The sequence below is a fragment of the Lontra canadensis genome, unplaced genomic scaffold (genome assembly GCF_010015895.1).
Source record: "Lontra canadensis isolate GAN:19392208 unplaced genomic scaffold, GSC_riverotter_1.0 scaffold53, whole genome shotgun sequence".
Classification (NCBI taxonomy): Eukaryota; Metazoa; Chordata; class Mammalia; order Carnivora; family Mustelidae; genus Lontra; species Lontra canadensis.
Genome location: NW_022631047.1, coordinates 625,194 through 645,611, shown reverse-complemented (window position 1 = coordinate 645,611; position 20,418 = coordinate 625,194). Strand labels below are relative to the sequence as shown.

Genomic DNA, 20,418 nt, shown 5'->3' with positions numbered 1-20,418 from the left:
GTGTACATCTCTCTTCCCAGACTGTCCTTTAGCCTCAAGCACTTATCATTTCTTACCCTCCTTTTTCTTTTTAGATCCCTTTCTTTCTGTACTTCTCTCTCCCTCCCCATTCCCATGCACCGCCCCCACCACTCAGGGGCTTGGGCAGGAGTCGGGGTTGGGGGGAGGACAGGAGAGCGCAGGCAGGGGCAGGGCCGAAGCCGGGGTGGAGATCCTGGCGTGCAAGGCGGGTTCCCACCCGGAGTCGCCAGCCTGGATCTCCCTTTACCACGCTGCGAAGCCTCCACCTGCCGCGCGAGCGAGGGGCGGGGCAGAGGGCGGGGCCGGGGCGGTGCCCCCGGGAGCGGAGGCGGGAGCCCGAGCTCTAGCTCGGGAGGTGGCTGCTGCTGTCATCCTAGCCGGTGCTGGGGCAGCCGGGCAGTGGGGAGGTGGAGCAGCGAGGCGGAGGAGCGGAGGGAGAGGGGCGGCGAGGAGAAAGATTGCGAGACCCCTGAAACACCTGCGAGACCCGAGACCAAAGACCGGCCGTGGGGGACCTGCGGCTCCGGGCGCGAGCGAGTTTTCTTGCGCTCGTGGGGAGCGCGCCCAGGGTTCGCCGCATGGCCGGGACTCCGGGCCGCGATCCTCGGGGCCGCCCCGGGATTTGTTACCTTCTTGGCTCCCTGATGGCCGGACTGCTCGCCCCGGGGGCTGTGGCCTTCAATCTGGACGTGATGGGCGCCCTGCGCAAGGAGGGAGAGCCGGGTAGCCTCTTCGGCTTCTCTGTGGCTCTGCACCGGCAACTGCAGCCCCGACCCCAGAGCTGGTAAGTCACCGCACTCGCCCAGAGTCCCCGTGGCCAAGCCACAGATTTCCCCCCACCCCAACTCCATCTCTCAGTCTTCCAACCCCACGACCACTCAGGCTATCCACAGGTATCTCATACTTTAACCTTGCCTTATCTCTCGGGGGTCCAGAGACATACCCTTAGGGCCTGAGACCCGGGTCTTGCTTTGTGGTTGAGTTGGAGAGTGAGGTTCTTGTCTTGACAGGTTTCCCCCAGCTTGCATCCTTGCTTCAGTCCCAGGGTCTGTGACTCCCCTCCTTCAGAGGGCTAGAGTCCCTCAGGAAGGGGGACTGGACATCTTATGTCTCCTTAGGGCAGGAGGAGAGGGAAAGGACAGAGAGGTTGAAGACACCATGGGAGGATGGAAGGTAGACTCCAGAAATAAATTCCAGTCAGAGCATTGCCATGGGGTGGAAAGAAGACAGTAGGACACTGGAGGCCAGGAGAGCCCTGCCATTTTATTTTGCGGCTCAAGAAAGGTTGGAAGAGGACTTGGGAGGGGAGGGTATGGCAGCCTGTACTAGATGGTTTGATGATAGAGTGGCAGGAAACAGAGCCCCCCTAAGTCGCAGCAGAAGCAGCAGCAATAGCAGCAGCAGCAGCAGCCAGAGAGAGACCCAGGAGGGATGCTGGCCGGGTTGTTCCCCTTCCTCCTCCAGGTCTAGGAATCTCAACAGTGGGGGAAGGCAGGGAGGAGTGAGGGGCAGAGGACAATTCTAGTTATTTTCTAATCAGTTCAGGACTCATGGGAGATGGATACATAATGTGTGGGGCCTGTGTCTGTCATGTTTCTTGTGCTCTTGGCTCTGCTACATGTATGATTTTAGAAAGAGAGACAAGGGGAAGAAAGCTTCCCACCCTCTCCTGCCAGGGGGCTTTTCTCTCCTAGGCTGGTGCCTAAGCCACATTAAGTGTCCATTAATGGGATCAATGCTGTCCACTGGGACTGTCTTCTCCCCCATACTATTGGCTTGGAGGCAGAGGACAGGAGATCATTTCTCTTCCCTTGCTTGCTTGAGGAGGAGGGGTAGCTCTAATCTTCCTTTTTCCATTATCCCTGTTATCAGGGAGTATGGTCAGTGGTCCCCCAAACTTTGGGAGAGATAGAAAGCAACTGACTTCATCTCTTCCTCAGCTTTCCATCTGCTTCCTACCTCATTTCTGTCTCCCTCCCTCCCTTCTTCCCCCATCTGCCAGAGTTCCAGGACTGGAGGCCTTTTTAGGACATGCTGAACTCTCTGAGCTATTTCTAGGCAAATTCTAGGTTATTTTTAATAGCTTGGTCTCTTGTTATTTCCCCCTCCTCTCTGAAGGTGGCCCCTGGTTCGGTGTCCCAGAGTCAAGCTGGGGGCTTTCCCCGAGGAGCCTGACTGCCTAACCCTGCTTTTGCTCTAGCAAAGGGGTGCTCTGCTGCCTCGTGGCACGTGAGAGACCAGGTTCCTTGCTCGTTGGGTCTCTACCTTTTGAGTTGCCAGTTGCCTTCACCAGCATCCACCGATTGAAAGAAAGGCTTCACCCATTTTGATGACTTTCAGTCTTACCCCTGGATGAGACCTTGAAGTCTAACCTTTGCTCTGTAGCTTTAGCCTCCTTTATATCTTTCAGTTGTGAAATGGAGTTTTGATAGTATATATGATAGTACTATCAGATAGAGTTGTAGGATTTAATTCTTAGTATATACAAAACCCTTAGAATAGCGCAAGGCCCAGAGGAAGTGCTGTGAAAATGTTAGCACCGTGGTTCTCCTATTGTGCTCCGCTGAGCTAGAGAATAGCTTCAGTGCCTTACTGCAAACCTGGATCCAAAGGCTTGGCTAGATCACCCTGGTTGAGTCAGCCTTCAGGCCAAGCACCCTCCCCAGAGGGCCACCCAGATTGAGAATCATGAAGGGCAGGCCTTGGGTCAGAGCCCTGGAGAGTGTGCAGAATCGGGAGGTGCAGTGGTAGTGGGCTACTCCTTTGCTTCCACTTAGCCAGGCCCCCTGGGAATCCCGCTGCCCCCAGCTGCACACATGATGGTGCTTTTGTAGGCAGTGGCTGCAGCTGTGGCTCCTGTTCTGTCCAGAGGCCCGGTGGCTGGGGATGGTCAGAAAAGTGTGTGGCTGGGGCAGAAATGGAGAGACTAGAGAAGCTGTGTGTGGGAACTCTTGTTCCAGGAAGAGTGGGCTGGTCTGTTCTCTACTGAGAGTGATGTTAGCCGTATGTATGCACACCAGCTTCTTCCCTCCATAGGGACCCCTTTCCTTCAGCACCCTCCCTACTCTAGACCTCTACGGGAGATGTGAACCCTGAATGCTGATACTAGCTTCTCCTGGTGCTTAGCTATGTGCTGACCAGCGGAGGTGCTGGGTGACTAAGAGAGCCCCAGTCCTCCAAGAGATGGCCATCTCTGAGTTTGGAGGTAGGGGGGATACTCCGGACTTGTCTGAAGGTTGGCCATACCACCTGATTTCCTTTTCTGTGTGGGGCACCCTCCCCTCCCCTTCCTCCTGTTCTTTTCCTGGAGTGGCCTGTCACAGTGTTCTGGAGATGGCCCGTCATTAGGTATGGTGGAAAACGCATGGGTTTTGGAATTAGGCAGGTGTGGATTTGAATTCCAGCTTCCTACTTAATGCATCTCAGTGGGTTTCCTCAACCGAAAGACAGGAGAAGAATCCTCACATAGGATTGCCGTGAAGCTTCAGTGAGAGAATGCATGTAAGTTGCCTAGCCTAATGTCTGAGCATTGGGTGGAGGGTGACCAACGTTAGTTCCTCATATCCCTGGCATCTAGCCTAGGGCCTGACCCATAGTAGGTGCTGGATACTATTACTTCCGGGTCTCTCCTGTGCCTGACACGAGGCCTGGCAGATGATAGGTTCTCAGTACATAGCTGTTAATGAATGCTGAACGCATGCCCTCTTCCTTCCTGCTCCCCGCCCCCTCCTTTCTCTGGACTGGCTCTGATGCGGGATGACAGCTGCTAAGAGACCAGAGCTGTGGGAAGGGAGAGTGGCTCTGTGCCCTTCCCTCCCCCTCAGAACTGGCACAGTGCCACGTAGATGCCTGTGTGCAGTATTGCTGGACACAACTTCAGGCCTTGTCCCCCAGAAAGGGAGATGGAGGAAAAGAGTGTGGGACAGAGGCCTCCAGGTCTGCCTGCTTCCACTTTTGAGTCTGTCCTTCTGTGAAGAGAGATCCTTGTAGTCAGCTGGGTGCCAGTCACCTCACCTTACCCTTCCTTCACTCCTGGCCTGCGGTTCAGCCCCAGGAGACCCAGGCAGCCTCCATTCCCAGCATAGTCCTCCCTTGGGGAAGAAGCCTTGGCTGTGATCGTGGAAAATTGTCCTGCCAAGAAAGTTGTAGCTGGGAAAGCGTCTGGGGGGAGGTAGGAGAGGGGACAGGGTGGGGGCAGGGAGGGTGGGAGGAAAGGGGAAAATCATGGATGTGGGGAAGTATGAGCAGAAAATGGGGATAGGATTGGGGACAGATGAGAAACTTGCCCCTACCTCTATGCCAGCTAGAGTGACAGAGAGAATCCCAGGCTGGCAATGTTGCAGGGGGGATGGGGTCTCTGATGGGTCCCTGATGAAGGGTTGGGGGACAGACCCATATTGACCCCTTTGCTTGGCCTCTGAAACTGGTCCCTGGGTCACTTCGTGGTGCCAGTCAGGGCTCCTGTTACTTTTGCTCTCATCATTCCTGGTATTTCTGGGAGGGCTCCAACTGGACTGGGTTTGGGGAGGAGGGCAGAGCCTGAGGTTGGGGCCAGGAAGTGGATAGGGAAGGCCTGATCAGGAACAGGTGCTGGGAACAGGCGGTTGTTTCAAACTAGCTGCGCTGGCCAGGCCACTTGGTTTGGTGTGCATGTGTGTATCTACAGTGCACATGGGTCCTCATCCAGATAGTATGTGCATATGTAATGTGATGATTGTGTCGCCAAGTGTATTAATTTGCTCTTTGCCAGGACTTGTGGAAACTGACTTCCGGCCTTCCTCCTTAGTTCTTAACATTGGCTTGGTTCAGAGGGGTCAGGTCTGGGCTGCAATGGGGAGGCACAGCGCTCTGGCTGCTAACTCTGCCCCCGCCCCATTGTGCAGGCTACTGGTGGGCGCTCCACAGGCGCTGGCTCTGCCTGGGCAGCAGGCGAATCGCACCGGAGCCCTCTTCGCTTGCCCCCTGAGCCTGGAAGAGACTGACTGCTACAGAGTGGACATTGACCGAGGAGGTGTGGACCCCGTGGGGCTGGGGAAGGAGCATGGCCCGGGGAGGGCAGGAGAGGACTTGGCCTCCTCTTCCCTCTCCTCATTCCCGCTGTCCTGCCTCCAGCTGATGTGCAGAAGGAGAGCAAGGAGAACCAGTGGTTGGGAGTCAGTGTTCGGAGCCAGGGACCTGGGGGCAAGATTGTGGTGAGTACCGCTCTTTGTGACTATATGCAGGGGTGGGGGGGTGTGCGCGTGATGGTGTGTGCGTGTGCACAGGTGTGCTTATAGAATACAGGCTGGCATGTGGTATGATGGCCTGATTCCCAGGACCAAAGGTATAAGACATAATGCCTGTCCTTACAAAGTTAAAACCATCTAAGCATCCTTCTATATACATTTGTCAAACTCTTACTGAGAACCTTTTAAGCATCAGGCATTGTACTAGTTACTGAGAGAGGAAACATAAAGATGGAGGAAAAGCCCGGTCCTCGGGTCACAAAGCCTACTGCAGAGTTCTGGAAACTCGTTCTCTGTTTTTCTGTGTCTGTTTCTTTCTGTATCATCACTAATACATGAAAATACAATTAATAATCCGAGTCACTGTGGGAGCAGAATACGGTGAATGTTTTTTTAGATTTTTAAAATTTTTATTTATTTGACAGAGTGAGATAGAGAGAGAGAATGTATGGGGCAGGGGGAGAGGGAGACGCAGACTCCCCTACTGAGCAGGGACTCTGATGTGGGCTCCATCCCAGAACCCTGGGATCATGACCCCAGCCGAAGGCAGATGCTTAACTGACTGAGCCACCCAGGCGCCCCAGAATATGGTTAATGTTAAGTGGGCGGTACAGTCTCCAGTATGTTAAAGTCCAAAGGAGGAGTAGTGAGAAAAGCCTCCTGCGGGGGGAGCAGGGGTGGAGGGCAGAGTTCAGCCAGCCTTTCAGGGATAAGCAATGCTTTAAGGGTGGAGAGGGGAGGAAGTTCTTCCCAGGCAAAGTGGTGGCACTGACAAAGGTCCAGAGCCAGGAACAGCTTGGCATGTTGGGGATAGGCCCATAGGGCGTGATCTCGGAGGCACGAGTGCCCTGTGCTGGCTTGGTGCCTGGGGGTCCAGGCAGAATGTGGAACAAGGCGTCTTCCCACAGCGCAAGGCAGTGAGTGCAGATGGGACAAGTATGTGTACATTGCCTAATGCTGGGCGGGGTGGGGGGTGGTCCACAAGTGATGTGTATGCGTCCATGCGCTTGCCAAACGTCTCATGTGCGCTGTGTGGCTCTGGCCGGTTACGGCCCACATGGGGCAGGGTGTGGGGGGCATGACCCTGAGTCGCCTCCTCCCACAGACCTGCGCGCACCGATACGAGGCTCGGCAGCGGGTGGACCAGATCCTGGAGACCCGGGATGTGATTGGTCGTTGCTTTGTGCTAAGCCAAGACCTGGCCATCCGCGATGAGCTGGATGGTGGGGAATGGAAGTTCTGTGAGGGGCGCCCCCAGGGCCACGAGCAGTTTGGGTTCTGCCAGCAGGGCACAGCTGCTGCCTTCTCCCCCGACAGCCACTACCTCCTCTTTGGGGCCCCGGGAACCTATAACTGGAAGGGTGAGTCACTCCTCAGGGAGGGGACAAGGGAACCAAAATGTCCTCTGACCTCAGAGGCGGGATTGGGGGGCAGCACGTGGCCAAGCATGCCCACACATTCCCTACCACGGCGCCCTGGGGCACCGCCACGTCTGCCAGCCCCCTCACGCCAGGGCACACACACACACACGGGGGTGTCTCCTCTCCTTCCAATGGCCGAGTGTTCCCCACCAAGCCAGCATGAGCCCCCACACGCACGGCTGGGCCTGCTTGCTCCAACACCTCAGCCCCACCGCGTCACTCCCATTCCCGTCTCCGCACGCCACCGCTGGCTGAGCTGACATTCGGTGAGTGGGGTGGCGAATCTGTGGGACCAGAAGCTTGGGCTGGGCCAGGGGCAGCGAGGGGGCTTCAGAGGAGAGGAGGGGCTTCCCCGTGTGCCTGTGGAGCCGGCGTCTGGCCCGAGAGGGGCTCCTTGCTCCCCCGCCCCGGGCACTAACAGGTCTGTCCTTGCAGGCACTGCCAGGGTGGAGCTCTGTGCACAGGGCTCAGCGGACCTGGCGCACCTGGACGACGGGCCCTACGAGGCGGGGGGTGAGAAGGAGCAGGACCCCCGCCTCATCCCAGTCCCTGCCAACAGCTACTTTGGTAGGGACCCCTCCCTGGCCCAGGGCTGCTCTAACCCTCTGCTCCTCTTTCTTGTCCTCCCTCTCCACACTCCCATCCTTCTGTCTCTGTCTCTGTCTCTCACCCTTTTTCTCTCTGTCTTTCTGTCTCTGATTCTCATCTCCCTGGTCTCTTTGTCTCTCTCATATTCTTTCTCTCCCTCTTCCTCTTCTACTGCCTTCTTGCCATTATGTCTGGCTCTGTCTCCCCATTCTGTGGCCCTTCCTCCTTCCCTGGTGTGTCCCCCCCCACCTGCCCCCCGCAGGGTTGCTCTTTGTGACCAACATTGATAGCTCAGACCCTGACCAGCTGGTGTATAAAACTTTGGACCCTGCTGACCGGCTCCCAGGACCAGCCGGAGACTTGGCCCTGAATAGCTACTTAGGTTTGTAAGCTCCCACCACGTCCCCCTGGGCCCTGTGGGCTTGGCCTGGTCTCCCTTCCTCTCCTGTCGTGCCCTCACCAACACACACCCAGGGAAAGACATATTGGGCCCAAATTTCAAAGAAGCGCTAGGCCCAGTGACCAGGTCTGAGAAGATGCCCCAAGGGGGGATGGCCTAGGGGAGCTGTGAACGGGGGTCTCCATGGAGAAAGAACCAAGTGGGCTGAGACTGTACTGGAAAAGGAGAGTAGAGCTCTAGTGGGACTTTCTCTGAGAGATGGATGGTGGGCACATGCCAGAGAAAGGTCTATCCTTGCTGGTAAGTCTCTTTCATTGTCTCATCTGCAACCCTCTGCAAAGGGGAGGAAACCAGGCCTGGGAGATGTTTGGGTGAATCAAGTTCTTTCCCACTCCCCCTTCTCTCCCGTTTATCCATGTGAAGTCTTCTTCTTCCTGTGAGCATGGTGGGAGGAGGGAGCAAAGAAGGTGCATCCGATGGGGCTGGGGCCTCCTGGGTGTGCAGAGGGGAGAGCAGCTCCCTGGGGGATCTTAGGTGTGGTGCCCTGCTCTGCTCTTGCCCAGCCGGCCGGACTTCCTAGCCATTGCCTTTCTCTTTGTTCCCCAGTCCCCGAGGCTGATCTCACTGCACTTCTTGTGCCAAACTCCAGTTTCTGGGTGTGGGAGGACAGCCAGGCCCCTGGAGGGGGAGGCAGAGCAGTCTAGCTGTGCTGGTGATAACTTGGAGGGCACCCTTACCTTTTTGCTCCAGACCTGTGAGGATGGGGTGGAGTGGGGGGAGCCCAGACACACCTTGGCTCCTGAGTCTTTCGGGGAGGGCTCACTGCTAAGTCACCCCACTCAGGTTTCTCCGTTGACTCGGGGAAGGGTCTGATGCGTGCAGAGGAGCTGAGCTTTGTAGCAGGGGCCCCCCGTGCCAACCACAAGGGTGCTGTGATCATTCTGCGCAAAGACAGTGCCAGCCGCCTGGTGCCCGAAGTTATGCTGTCTGGGGAACGCCTGACCTCTGGCTTCGGCTACTCGCTGGCTGTGGCTGATCTCAACAATGATGGGTGAGAGTGGCCACAGGGGAGTGGAGCCTGGGAGAGGCTGGGGAGGGAGCCACACTGACTGTCTCCGTCTCTCCTTCTCTCCCTAGCTGGGCAGACTTGGTAGTGGGCGCCCCCTACTTCTTTGAACGCCAAGAAGAGCTGGGGGGTGCCGTGTATGTGTACCTGAACCAGGGGGGTCACTGGGCTGGGGTCTCCCCTCTCCGGCTCTGTGGCTCTCCTGACTCCATGTTCGGGATCAGCCTGGCTGTCTTGGGGGACATCAACCAAGATGGCTTTGCAGGTGTGATTGGGAACTGGAAAGCCTTGGGGGAGGGAGGGGCAGAGGCAGGGATGGGGAAGGGCCTCAGAGGTCCAGGGAGAGGCCTTCTGAGGGCTCCGGGACAGAAGCAACCTGGGCTGGTGTCATCTTGAGCTTTACCAGCTGTGTGACTTGGGTCAAGTGAACTTTCTGAGCTGGTAATGTCTGCAGAGAGTAGCTAAGAGGCTTAAAAATGATGTGTGCAAGGTGCCCAGGACTTAGTAACCTCTCAGTAAAATAACAAACATATTATATAGAACTGAGTGACTGAGGGAAAGTTAGGGTCTGGATGACCAACCCCCACCCCCCGCCCCAAGTCTGACTACCTTTTTCCCATACCCACAGATATCGCCGTGGGGGCTCCCTTTGATGGGGATGGGAAAGTCTTTATCTACCACGGGAGCAGCCTGGGGGTTGTTGTCAAACCTTCCCAGGTGAGGGGGTTCGTTGGGATGAGGTGTGGGGGAGAGTGGGTGTGGGGGGAGTTAGGGGGAGCACAACAGCAGAGGGCAGGGGTGGAGCTGGGGGTGCCGCTGTGAGGGAGCTGATGGTCTGGTCCCACAGGTGCTGGAGGGTGAGGCTGTGGGTGTCAAGAGCTTCGGCTACTCCCTTTCGGGGGGCCTGGATGTGGATGGGAACCATTACCCAGACCTACTGGTTGGCTCCCTGGCTGACATGGCTGTGCTCTTTAGGTGAGGTCGTCTGTCTCCTCTGCCTCAGCCTCTCCCTCCCTGAGGCCCGCGCCTCTCTTTCTCTGCCTCAAAGTCTCATGTTCCTTGTGCTCAACTCCCTGTTCCCCAGGGCCAGACCTGTCCTTCATGTGTCCCACGAGGTCTTCATTGCTCCCCGAGCCATCGACCTCGAGCAGCCTAACTGTGCTGCTGGCCACTCGGTCTGGTGAGGCGGGGCCCGAGGGAGGCAGGGAGCTTTCAGGGCCCACTTCTCCCACTCTCCCTTTCCTTGCCCAGTGTGGGGCTGCAGCTGGGGTGGCAAGGAGGCGCTGGCCGGTCAGCCTTGCCTGGCTCAGGAGTTCCCCTTGCCCCCACAGTGTGGACTTGAGGGTCTGTTTCAGCTACATTGCCAGCCCCAGCAGCTACAGCCCTATTGTGGGTGAGTGAGGTCCCACTGCTACTTCCCACTTGGGTTTCAGGGTGGGTCACTCTGAGGTGGAGAGAAGCGAGTCTCAGAGATGGGGTCAGATGAGAGCAGTTCCCCAGCTCACTGGTTCCTCTCTCCTCTCCACACGCCACAGCCCTGGATTATATGTTAGATGGAGACACAGACCGGAGGCTCCGGGGCCAGGTCCCCCGTGTGACCTTCCTGAGCCGTGGCCCAGATGACCCCAAGCACCAGGCCTCAGGCACTGTGTGGCTGAAGCACCAGCATGACCGAGTCTGTGGAGACACCACGTTCCAGCTACAGGTGGGCCCTGACCCCTTGGCCTCTGTGAGTCATTGTCATTGCATGACTTCTTCTCTTTGATTCCTTTTAGCTTCCTCCCTAACATGTTCACACTTCATTCTTTGATCTCAACTTTTGGGAATCTTCCCTTCTGGGCTGACCTCCTCCTCACCTGCTGCCTTCTGTGTCTTCTGCCTTCTGTGTCCAGAGTATAAGTTCTGTCCTACCTGGAGATGGAGACGGCAGTTTCCTTTGTCACACCTGGTCCTCAAAGCCCTGGATCCTGGTCTCCTCCCTTTTCCACCCCAGTTGCTCTCCCTCCCCCTCACTCTGGTCTCTACCTCTCTCTCTCTCAGCTCCTGACAGCTCTTGACAGCTCTTGACAGCTTTCAGAATCTGTCCTAGGTCTGGCCAGTGACTGAGGATTGTTCTAGTATGCATGTCCATCTTTCCTGTTCCCAGGAGAATGTCAAAGACAAGCTTCGGGCCATTGTGGTGACGCTGTCCTACAGTCTGCAGACCCCTCGACTTCGGCGACAGGCTCCTGGGCAGGGGCTTCCCCCAGTGGCCCCCATCCTCAATGCTCACCAGCCCAGCACCCAGCGGGCAGAGGTGAGCATGGGTTCTGACTTAGCTCAGGAGAAGGAGCTGGAAGGAGTAATGATCATCATCCCTCAGAGTGACAAGCATTCATAGCTTCCAGAACTCTTTCACATGCTACCCTAGCAGTTCCTCACATCTCTAGGTGCTGTGACAAGTAGACCACAACATGGTAAATAGCTCAAGTGATCACGTGTTCCTCGTTCGAGGGGGACACTAATCCTCCATTCCATGCATTCATTCAGGGGCCTGGGCTGACGGGGATCTGCCATCTTCAGACATGGCCTCCAAGGTCCTTAGGTCACCTCCATCCCTGTCAGTTGAAAGGGGGAGTGTGAAGCTCTTCTGGTCAGTCTAGAAGTGATGCCCTTCACTTCTTTTCACATTCGAAATCCGGAATCAGTCGCGTGCAATGTTGGCTAGGGAGATGTGGTCTTGTTGTGGGCTGTTCTGCTGGCCTCTACCTCAGCATCATCCCTTGCTCGCTTCACTGAGGGCCACGTAGCTCAGGGTGGTTCAGTGACCAGCTCAGTGTCACACAGCTAGTAAGCAGCAGATCTGAGAGTCAAAACCCCCTTGCTTCATCTTGTGATATGCCACCCCACTGTGTCCCATGGCGACACATTCACCTCTTGCCTCACCCCTAGGAATGACTCTCTCCTCGCCTCTCTCCCTAGATCCACTTCTTGAAGCAAGGTTGTGGCGAAGACAAGATCTGCCAGAGCAACCTGCAGCTGGTCCATGCCCGCTTCTGTGCCCGCGTCAGTGACACGGAATTCCAGCCTCTGCCCATGTGAGGGGAAGTGAAGGGTGGCAGGGGCGGGGGTGGGAAGGCAAGAGATCAAGGAAGAGAAGGAAGCCCCCTCAGGAGGGCCAGGCCGAGGGAGGGCGGAGGCTGATAATTCAGAAGATGAGGGTCAACAGTGGGGCCACAGAATTTCTCTTGGCAAGGAATACACCTTCCAGGATGTATAATGATAATGGTAACTCCTACCATTAGCTCCTCTGTGGATGGAGAACAGGGGCCTAGAGAGGTTAAGTTCCTTGCCCCAGGAGAGTAGGTAGAAGAACTTGGACCGGAACAGCGGTCTCCTGGCTCCCTGTCTGGTTCTCTCAAGTGTGGGAAGGTCTGAGGCTTGGACTGGTGGGGAGGGTGGCTGCGGGGGAGCCAGTGGGAGGAGAGACCAGGGAGCGGAGGTGGGAGGGGAGGAGGCAGGAGAGGGAGAGGCAGAGGAAGGCGTTCAGATTTAGAGCGAGAGTGGGATCTGACCTCCAGGGATGCAGATGGGACAACAGCCCTGTTTGCCCTGAGCGGGCAGCCAGTCATTGGCCTGGAGCTGACGGTCACCAACCTGCCCTCGGATCCAGCCCAGCCCCAGGCTGATGGGGATGATGCTCATGAAGCCCAGCTCCTGGTCACCCTCCCTGCCTCTCTGCACTACTCAGGAGTCCGAGCCTTGGACCCTGCGGTGAGGGCCTGTGGCAGGGTGTGGTGGGGTTCCTCGGGGGCTCCGGTAACCCAGACTGACCTCTCCCTCTCTCCCCACTGCAGGAGAAGCCGCTCTGCCTGTCCAATGAGAATGCCTCCCATGTCGAATGTGAGCTGGGGAACCCCATGAAGAGAGGTGCCCAGGTTGGCGTGTCAGCCTTATCCCTGTCTGAGTGCCTCTATAAGCCCTGAGCCCTTCTGCACCCTCTTGCCTTCCCGGACTCTAATCGCTCTCCACTCTTGGCCTAGGTCACCTTTTACCTGATCCTTAGCACCTCAGGGATCACTATCGAGACCACAGAGCTGGAAGTGGAGCTGCTATTGGCCACGTGAGCCTGGGGGCACCCGGCGGTGGTGAGGGGAAGGGCAGCTGGGTTGGTGTCCACCTGGATGGGGCTCTGTTGTCTTCGCCTGAGCCCTTGGGGTGGCACCTGTGCCCTGTTGCCCAATGTGTGCTGCACACTTACCAGGATCAGTGAACAGGAGCTTCATCCCATCTCTGTCCGAGCGCTCGTCTTCATTGAGCTACCGCTGTCCATCACTGGGTAAGCTCTGTCCAAAGGGCACATTGGCCCGAGGGGTGGGCACTACTACTCCCAAGCTCTGGCCTGGGCTCTGCCTCCTGGCCCTCCAAACAGCCAGGCCCCAGGCCTCCTCAGCGCCCCCGTTCTGACCCTTCCCCGCCAGGGTGGCCATTCCCCAGCAGCTCTTCTTCTCTGGTGTGGTGCGGGGCGAGAGTGCCATGAAGTCCGAGCGGGATATAGGCAGCAAGGTCAAGTATGAGGTCACGGTGAGTGTTCTGGTGAGGCCCCTGGTCGGGCCCCTTCCTTCTTGGTGCAGAGAGAGGCTGAGACATGTTGCAAGGCTGTAGTTCTCCTACTATACGGTGGCATGATAGTCCAGTGAATTCAAGGCCTCCCCTTGCTCCTGGACCTTGATTGTGGACAGGTGTTGGTGTTGGGACCTTGTCATGGTCATCTCTGTGTGGTCATCTCAGTTGCTGGTCTGGGTAGGCCATGAGGGTCCTGGGAAGCTTTAATATCAGGGGCTTTGGCTGAGGGATGGGGCCGAGGGGGAGGAGGACTGATGTCTCTCCTTAGAACTCTGCTCTTGTTTGGCTGGGGCCTCCCCACCCTCTCAGGGACATCTCCAGGCCTTCCTGGTTTTGGGGTAGGAGAGAATGATGCCTGGTGGGGTCTAGGATCCCAAGTCTTTGTTGAAATTCTGCTTCCGGGGGGCCGTCCCCTCAGCTCTTGTCCCCTCTTTCTCTGCAGATCTGTGACCCACTTAGAAACGGAGTGCCCTCCCTTCACACTCCCTTCTGCCCACAGGTCTCCAACCAAGGCCAGTCGCTGAACACCCTGGGCTCTGCCTTCCTCAACATCATGTGGCCCTACGAGATAGCCAACGGGAAGTGGCTGCTGTACCCCATGCGGGTGGAGCTGGAGGGCAGGCAGGGGCCCGGGCAGAAGGGGCTCTGCTCCCCGAGGCCCAACATCCTCCAACTGGTGAGGCTTAGGCAGGGTGGTCAGGACCACTGAAGCAGGGTGGAGGGGGGTTAGACCTCGGGAAGGATGTCGTGGGAGTTGTGGGAGGCCCAGGGGAAGACAGTGGGGAGGAGATGCCGTCTCGGGATTGCTGTGTTCAGAGTGACACTCACTGCTCACATTCCCCGCATCCAGAATGTGGACAGCAGGGACAGGAGGAGGCGGGAACTGGAGCAGCCTGAGCAGGAGGAGCCACCCGAGCCGCCAGAGCCCAGCACATCCTGGTGGCCGGTGTCCTCCTCTGAGAAGAAGAAAAACATCACCCTGGTGAGGGCAGGGCAAGCATGGGGCAGTCTGAACGAGAGGCGGGGGGTGTTGGTGATGAGAATGCGGGGGGACAGGGAGTTTTAGGGCGCTGGGTGTCCAGGAGGTTGGCCCATTGACAGGCGTGATGGTCACATACCTGGAGTGAGTTGACAAGACAGTTTATATCACAACTGTGAAGCAGCTGCTGCAGCATGGGTTCCCCTGTGACCACCGAGTATTCACTCCAGAGGGGGGGTCTTGGCCGGTGGCCAGTTGGCCACACAGTCAGTTCCTTGTTTGGCACAGTTTTGTTCTTCAAGTGGATGTGTTGAGCCAATGAGCATGCACTCTGTGCTCATCCCTCGTAGAATGGCACTGGCTGTGAGTGTGGAGCGGACAGATTGTGGGTATTTGGCTTGGTTTCAAGGAGATGGAAACCCAGGTGTGGAAGGGCGGGCAATAGAAGGAGTCAAAGAGACTGTTGGTGGGGGCATGTGAACAGCTGGGCCAGGTCTGGTGTCGTCTGTCTGGAAGGGAGCTCCACTGTCACACCCTGTCTCTCGTGGGGGCCCTCAGCTCCCCCGCTCTTGGAGAGCATGGTGGGAGGCAACATGAAGGCACGTGGGGGTAGCGTAAACTTGCGTCATGGTTGGTTCCCTGTTACGGATATTGTCCTGCCTTCTCCACGTGGCTGGTTTCCCCCTGAAAGGCCTCCCTTTCTAAGGAGAACTTGGAAATGGATTCTTTTACTTAAAATTACTTTTCGACAAACTGACCAAGGATTCTTGAACTGCTCGAAGGTGGCAAAATGAAAGACGATTCAAAGAACTCAAATGCTCTCAAAGCCCTTCTCCTGTATAGGAAGTGTGGTGCATATAACATAATTTTTAGAAAAGATTTTATTTATTTATTTGACAGAGAGAGACACAGTGAGAGAGGGAGCACAAGCAGGGGGAGTGGGAGAGAGAAAAGCAGACTTCCCTCAGGGCAGGGAGTCTGAATCTGATGTAGGGCTCGACCCAAGACCCTGGGATCATGACCTGAGCCGAAGGCAGATGCCTAGTGACTGAGCCACCCAGGCGCCCCTGTAACAATTTTTAGGCAGACTGGATCATCAGGTGGGATTGGGCCAAATGGATGTAGGTCAGATCTGGAAGGAGATGGGCTTATGTCCCTGGTCCCCCAGCAGCTCCTGGGACAGCCTCCACCTCCTTCAGTGGGCTTGGGCTTACCATAGGAATGCACAGACCTGGATTCAAATACCTGTTCTACCTGAGCCAGGTCACTTGGCCTCTTTTTTTTTTTCTTTTAGAGAATTTATTTTTGGGGTGCCTAGGTGGCTCAGTGGGTTAAGCCTCTACCTTCAGCTCAGGTCGTGAACTGCTCAGCAGGGAGCCTGCTTCCCCCTCTCTCTCTGCCTTTCTGCCTGCTTACGATCTCTCTCTGTCAAATAAATAAAATTAAAAAAAAAGAATTTATTTTTAAGGGGTGCCTGGGTGGCTCAATTGGTTGAGAGTCTGCCTTTGGCTCAGGTCATGATCCCAGGGTCCTGGGATTGAGCCCCACATTGGGTTCCCTGCTCAGCAGGTAGCCTCCTCTCCCTCTCCCTCTACTGCTCCCCCTCCTTGTGCTCTCTTGTACTGTCAAATAAATAAATAAAAAATCTAAAAAAAAAAAGAAAAAAGAATTTATTTTCAAGTAATCTCCACACCCAATGTGGGGCTCGAAGTCACAACCCCAAGATCAAGAGTCTCATGTTCCACTCACTGAGCCAGCCAGGTGTCCCTCCCTCCTCTTCTTTTTTTTTTTTTTTTTTTTAAAGATTATTTATTTATTTGACAGAGAGAGAGAGATCACAAGTAGGCAAAGAGGCAGGCAGAAGGGGAGGGGAAGCAGGCTCCCTGCTGAGCAGGGATCCTGATGTGATGTGGGATTTGGGGCTCGATCCCAGGACCTGAGATCATGACCTGAGCTGAAGGCAGAGGCTTAACCCACTGAGCCACCCAGGCACCCCCCTCCTTTTTTTTTTAAGTGATTTCTTGGGCCAACATGGGGCTTGAACTCATGACCCCAAGGTCAAGAGTTATGTATGCTCTATGGATGGAGCCAGTCAGGTGCCCTGCACCCGGCCTCTTTGAACTTTAATTTCCTCATTTGGAAAATGGGGGGTGATGATAATATGCACCTTGCAGGACAGCTTTGATAAGTCCCTTGCAGATAGCAGGTGCTCAGTAAATGGGACCGTTGTTCTGTAACACAAGCATTAACTGGGGAAGCTACTCTGTTGCTGCTGTCAAATAAGAGACCTCCTTCCTGCTCCCCATGTATTCCAAGGCCAGACAGACCAGATTTGGGGTAGACTCTTCTTTTGGACCATGGGGTTAGTCTGGGAAGACTTCCTGGAGGAGGTGAGTTTGAGGTCGGGTGAGGAGAATGGGAGAGATAAGAGTGAGGAACAAGGGCAGTAGGGGGTCCAAGGTGTGGGAGCTCATGGACAGACGGTGTGAAGTTTCTGGGCAGATTCTGTGTCCATGTGAGCACCTATATCAGGGTGCTGGGCCCTGGGGAGGCTCAGTGGGCTGGGGCCAAGTGGCTCAGAGCCATGCCTGTCTTGGTCCCTAGGACTGTGCCCGGGGCACTGCCAGCTGCGTGGTGTTCAGCTGCCCTCTCTACAGCTTTGACCGCGCTGCTGTGCTGCATGTCTGGGGCCGCCTCTGGAATAGCACCTTCTTGGAGGTAAGAGCACCGTGGTCGTGGGGCTGGCATCTTCTTCCCCAGACCCACTTCTCTTTCTGCCTTCTCCTTGTCTGAATGCAGCACCCTCTTAACCCAAGACAGGCAGAAATGCCCTCTGTGTTGGGCATGATTCCACTTACAGTTTTGGGAGCTGGGGTGAGGGGCCCTGGAGCATTGAGGAGAAGGCGGTCCTCCTCTGCTCCCATAGGAGTACTCAGCTGTGAAGTCCCTGGAAGTCATCGTCCGAGCCAACATCACTGTGAAGTCTTCTATCAAGAACTTGCTGCTCAGAGATGCCTCCACAGTGGTGAGCTGCGGGCCTGGGCATGTTGGTGTGGGGAAGCTCTTCTTTCCCTCTGCTCCAGCCCCTGTTCCCTTAACTCTTCATTCCCCAGATCCCCGTGATGGTTTACCTGGACCCTGTGGCTGTGGTGTCAGAAGGAGTCCCCTGGTGGGTCATCCTCCTGGCCGTCCTGGCCGGGCTGCTGGTGCTGGCGCTGTTGGTGCTTCTCATGTGGAAGGTGAGGCTTGGGGCTGGGGATGCTGGGCTCCCTTGGCTGGCTGCGGGCCTTTCATGCTACGCTTCTCTGTCCCACCCGCTCTCTCATTTCTTTGGCCCACCTGCACCAAACACTTGTATGTCCCAGGGACTCTGTTGGGCTTTGGATGATTCAGAGAGAAGTCAGATGCAGATCTGATCCTCTGGGAGTTGATAGTCTAGTGGGGGTGGCGAGCTCTGTAGGAAGGACCAGGCAGAAGGCACTAAGGCAGGAGAGAGCCATGGGAGTTCAGAGGTGAGAAAGCTGGAGATCATGGGGCTTAGCAGAAGGTGGGGTCATAGGATCTGGAGGTGGGAGATGAGGTGGGTGGGACCGTGGGAGGCAGAGCCATGGAGGCGGGGGAGTGGGGTCTGATTTAACCAGAGCATGGCAGGGAAGGCTGGGAAGGAAATTGTGACAAAGAAGACACAACAGCGCAGAGAACCTTCTCCAGGGACTGCCTCCAAGACTGAACTCAGACCCTCCATGTACCAGGCTCTACATGGAACCGTCTTCATACACACAGAGTGTAGACAGAATCCCGTTTGTGCCAGGGCTCCCACCCAAAAGCACACACATGCACATGTTAGTACAGGAATCACTTCCATCACCCATTGTCATATCCCGAACCGCATGCCACATCTGGGCTGTGGGGCACCATGCATGTCTTTGGGGCCCTCTGGAGAACTGCCCCCAGTCCTTCCTGGACCAGTTGCAGAGCATGAGTACAGTTCGGCCATTGTGAGTCATCAGCGGACTGGGCCCCTGAATGAGCTTCCCAAGTTCGGGAACCCTGGCCAGCCTTCGAGGAGGTTCATACTTTCATGAAACTGGCTCCAGAATCCCTGTTCCCTGCTTTCTTGGAAGGGGGACAGAGTAGATAAGGGCCCCATCTCTCCTGAGTCTTCCCATCCTCCACCTTTTTGCTCCCCTCCGCCCTTGATATCCCAGTGTGGCTTCTTCCATCGGAGCAGCCAGAGCTCATCTTTTCCCACCAACTATCACCGGGCCCATCTGGCTGTGCAGCCCTCGGCTGTGGAAGCCGGGGGCCCAGGGACTGTGGGGTAATTGTGTGTGTGTGCATGTGTGTGTGCGTGTGAGTGTGTATGTATGCGTGTGGTAGAGCCCCCAGCATTCAGGGACCAGGGTGAAGAAATGAGATTGCACGAGGGTGTTGTGAGCTCTAGGAACAGGGGTGGGAGGTCATTATAAGGGTGAGTATCCACAGCCGGAGGCATGCGCAGTGGGTTGGCTGGGCTTATGCAGTGTGAGCATGTGGGAGTGCAGGAAGGTGCTGTGCATGGCTTCTCTTTGGGCATGAGACAAATGTGCAAGGACATGCTGTGCAGTCTGAGCATGTAGGAGCCTCAGGTGGCTCCGAGTGTGAGTGTGCAAGGGGCATATTTCCACCTTGGTATGGAAGGGCCAGCATCTTCATGAGGTAGGGAGGGGCGAGGCCACCCTATTCACGGACCAGAGGGCCCTGCCCCAAGGGAAATGCCATTTGGGTACATGGGATGAGTGTCTGGGGCTTGGGAGGACTCATTCCCAGTAGGCAGGGGTCTAGAAAGCCATCTTTTGGTCTCAGATCTTGTTTATGTTCTGGGGCATGCTGTTGGGTCTCTTAAAAGGCTTGAATGAGGTCAGTGGTCCTGCTGCTCCATCTTCAGCCCCCTCTTCCAGGACCCAAGGCAGAGGTCCTTGGTCCTGCATCTTTGGCCCCTCCTGGTCTTTCTCTGGCCATGCGCGAGGACCTGGGGGCCCGGCATGAATTGTGGCACCTGTGGGGGCCATGCACTGCATGGGACGCTGTCTGCCCCAGCTCCTTCCTGCTGCAGCGGTGGAGGCAAGGTGCTGGGCTGTGCTGGGCATCTGCCCCGGGGGCCTCAGCCCTGTAGGCTCCTCACATCCGGCCTGGGGTCCTTACAGATGGGATTCTTCAAGCGGGCGCGGTACCCCGAGGCCACCGTGCCCCAGTACCACGCGGTGAAGATCCCGCGGGAAGACCGGCAGCAGTTCAAGGAGGAGAAGACAGGCACCATCCTGAGGAACAACTGGGGCAGTCCCCGGCGGGAGGGCCCTGATGCGCACCCCATCCTGGCTGCTGATGGGCACCCTGAGCTGGGCTCCGATGGGCATCCCGTGTCAGGCACCGCCTAACACCCTGTGTCCCAGTCTGGCCCACGGGTCCCCTCCACCCTTTCCCCAGATATGGCTCCTTGGGGTGAAGAGGGTAGAGTGGGTTGTTGGCGTCCCATCAGGATGGGACAGGATCTGCTTCCTCAGGGGCATAGGCATCCCCCCCCCAAAAAGGAGCATCTCCCAGGACTTCCCCTTAGAACACTGTGAGATGAGGGTGATAAGTCAGGAATGGGGTTGTGGGGTAGAAGGAGAAGGACAGTGATGTCCTGATGAAAACGTGGGAGAAGGGACCCTGATCCCTCCCTCTCCCATTCATCCTGTTTAACAGGACCCCAAGGACCTGTCCCCCGGAAAGTGCCTTAAGCCCAGAGGGTTGGGGAGGAGGTTGTGTTGCTGATTCAGGGGCTCTTCCTTCCCTAGTTTTGCCTCTCCTCTGACTTTAGTTTGCTGCATCAACCTAGTGGATTTTGTCTATTTATTAAAAAATATTTGAGGACAAAACTTCTGGCTTCTTTGCTGAGTGTTGCTCTCCCACCTCCAGGGTCTCCAGGAGAGGACTGCTTCTCTGCACCCCCACAGCTCAGGACAAAGGTGGCAGTGGGAGGGAGGGCTGGGGGGGCCAGCAGGACCACATGACTTTTGTGACCAGATCCTGGAGGCACATGGCTGTGGTCTCAAAGAGGAAGGGGACCCTTACTATGGGAACAAGGGAGA

General features: G+C 56.4%; 1 protein-coding gene across 7 annotated transcripts; it reads left to right on the top strand.

The window, feature by feature from the left end:
• The first annotated feature begins 419 nt into the window (after window positions 1-419).
• Window positions 420-20,205, top strand: ITGA7 (integrin subunit alpha 7). 7 transcript variants are annotated; one of them, XM_032874374.1, is made up of 27 exons: window positions 420-805; window positions 4,905-5,032; window positions 5,134-5,213; window positions 6,352-6,607; window positions 7,103-7,180; window positions 7,518-7,637; window positions 7,985-8,026; window positions 8,499-8,706; window positions 8,793-8,986; window positions 9,350-9,438; window positions 9,569-9,696; window positions 9,806-9,901; window positions 10,053-10,114; window positions 10,257-10,426; window positions 10,868-11,017; window positions 11,683-11,798; window positions 12,282-12,474; window positions 12,558-12,638; window positions 12,744-12,823; window positions 12,965-13,039; window positions 13,182-13,284; window positions 13,826-14,002; window positions 14,177-14,308; window positions 16,910-17,023; window positions 17,232-17,330; window positions 17,419-17,544; window positions 19,492-20,205. In XM_032874374.1, the coding sequence occupies exons 1-27, from the start codon at window positions 600-602 to the stop codon at window positions 19,720-19,722; spliced, it is 3,534 nt and encodes a 1,177-aa protein (XP_032730265.1). In that variant the 5' UTR covers window positions 420-599; the 3' UTR covers window positions 19,723-20,205. The 7 variants fall into 7 exon arrangements, with proteins under 7 accessions (XP_032730265.1, XP_032730271.1, XP_032730267.1 ...); XM_032874380.1 differs by lacking the exon at window positions 7,985-8,026 and having other exon boundaries at window positions 7,103-7,234; XM_032874376.1 differs by lacking the exon at window positions 7,103-7,180 and having other exon boundaries at window positions 421-805.
• The last annotated feature ends 213 nt before the right edge of the window (window positions 20,206-20,418 follow it).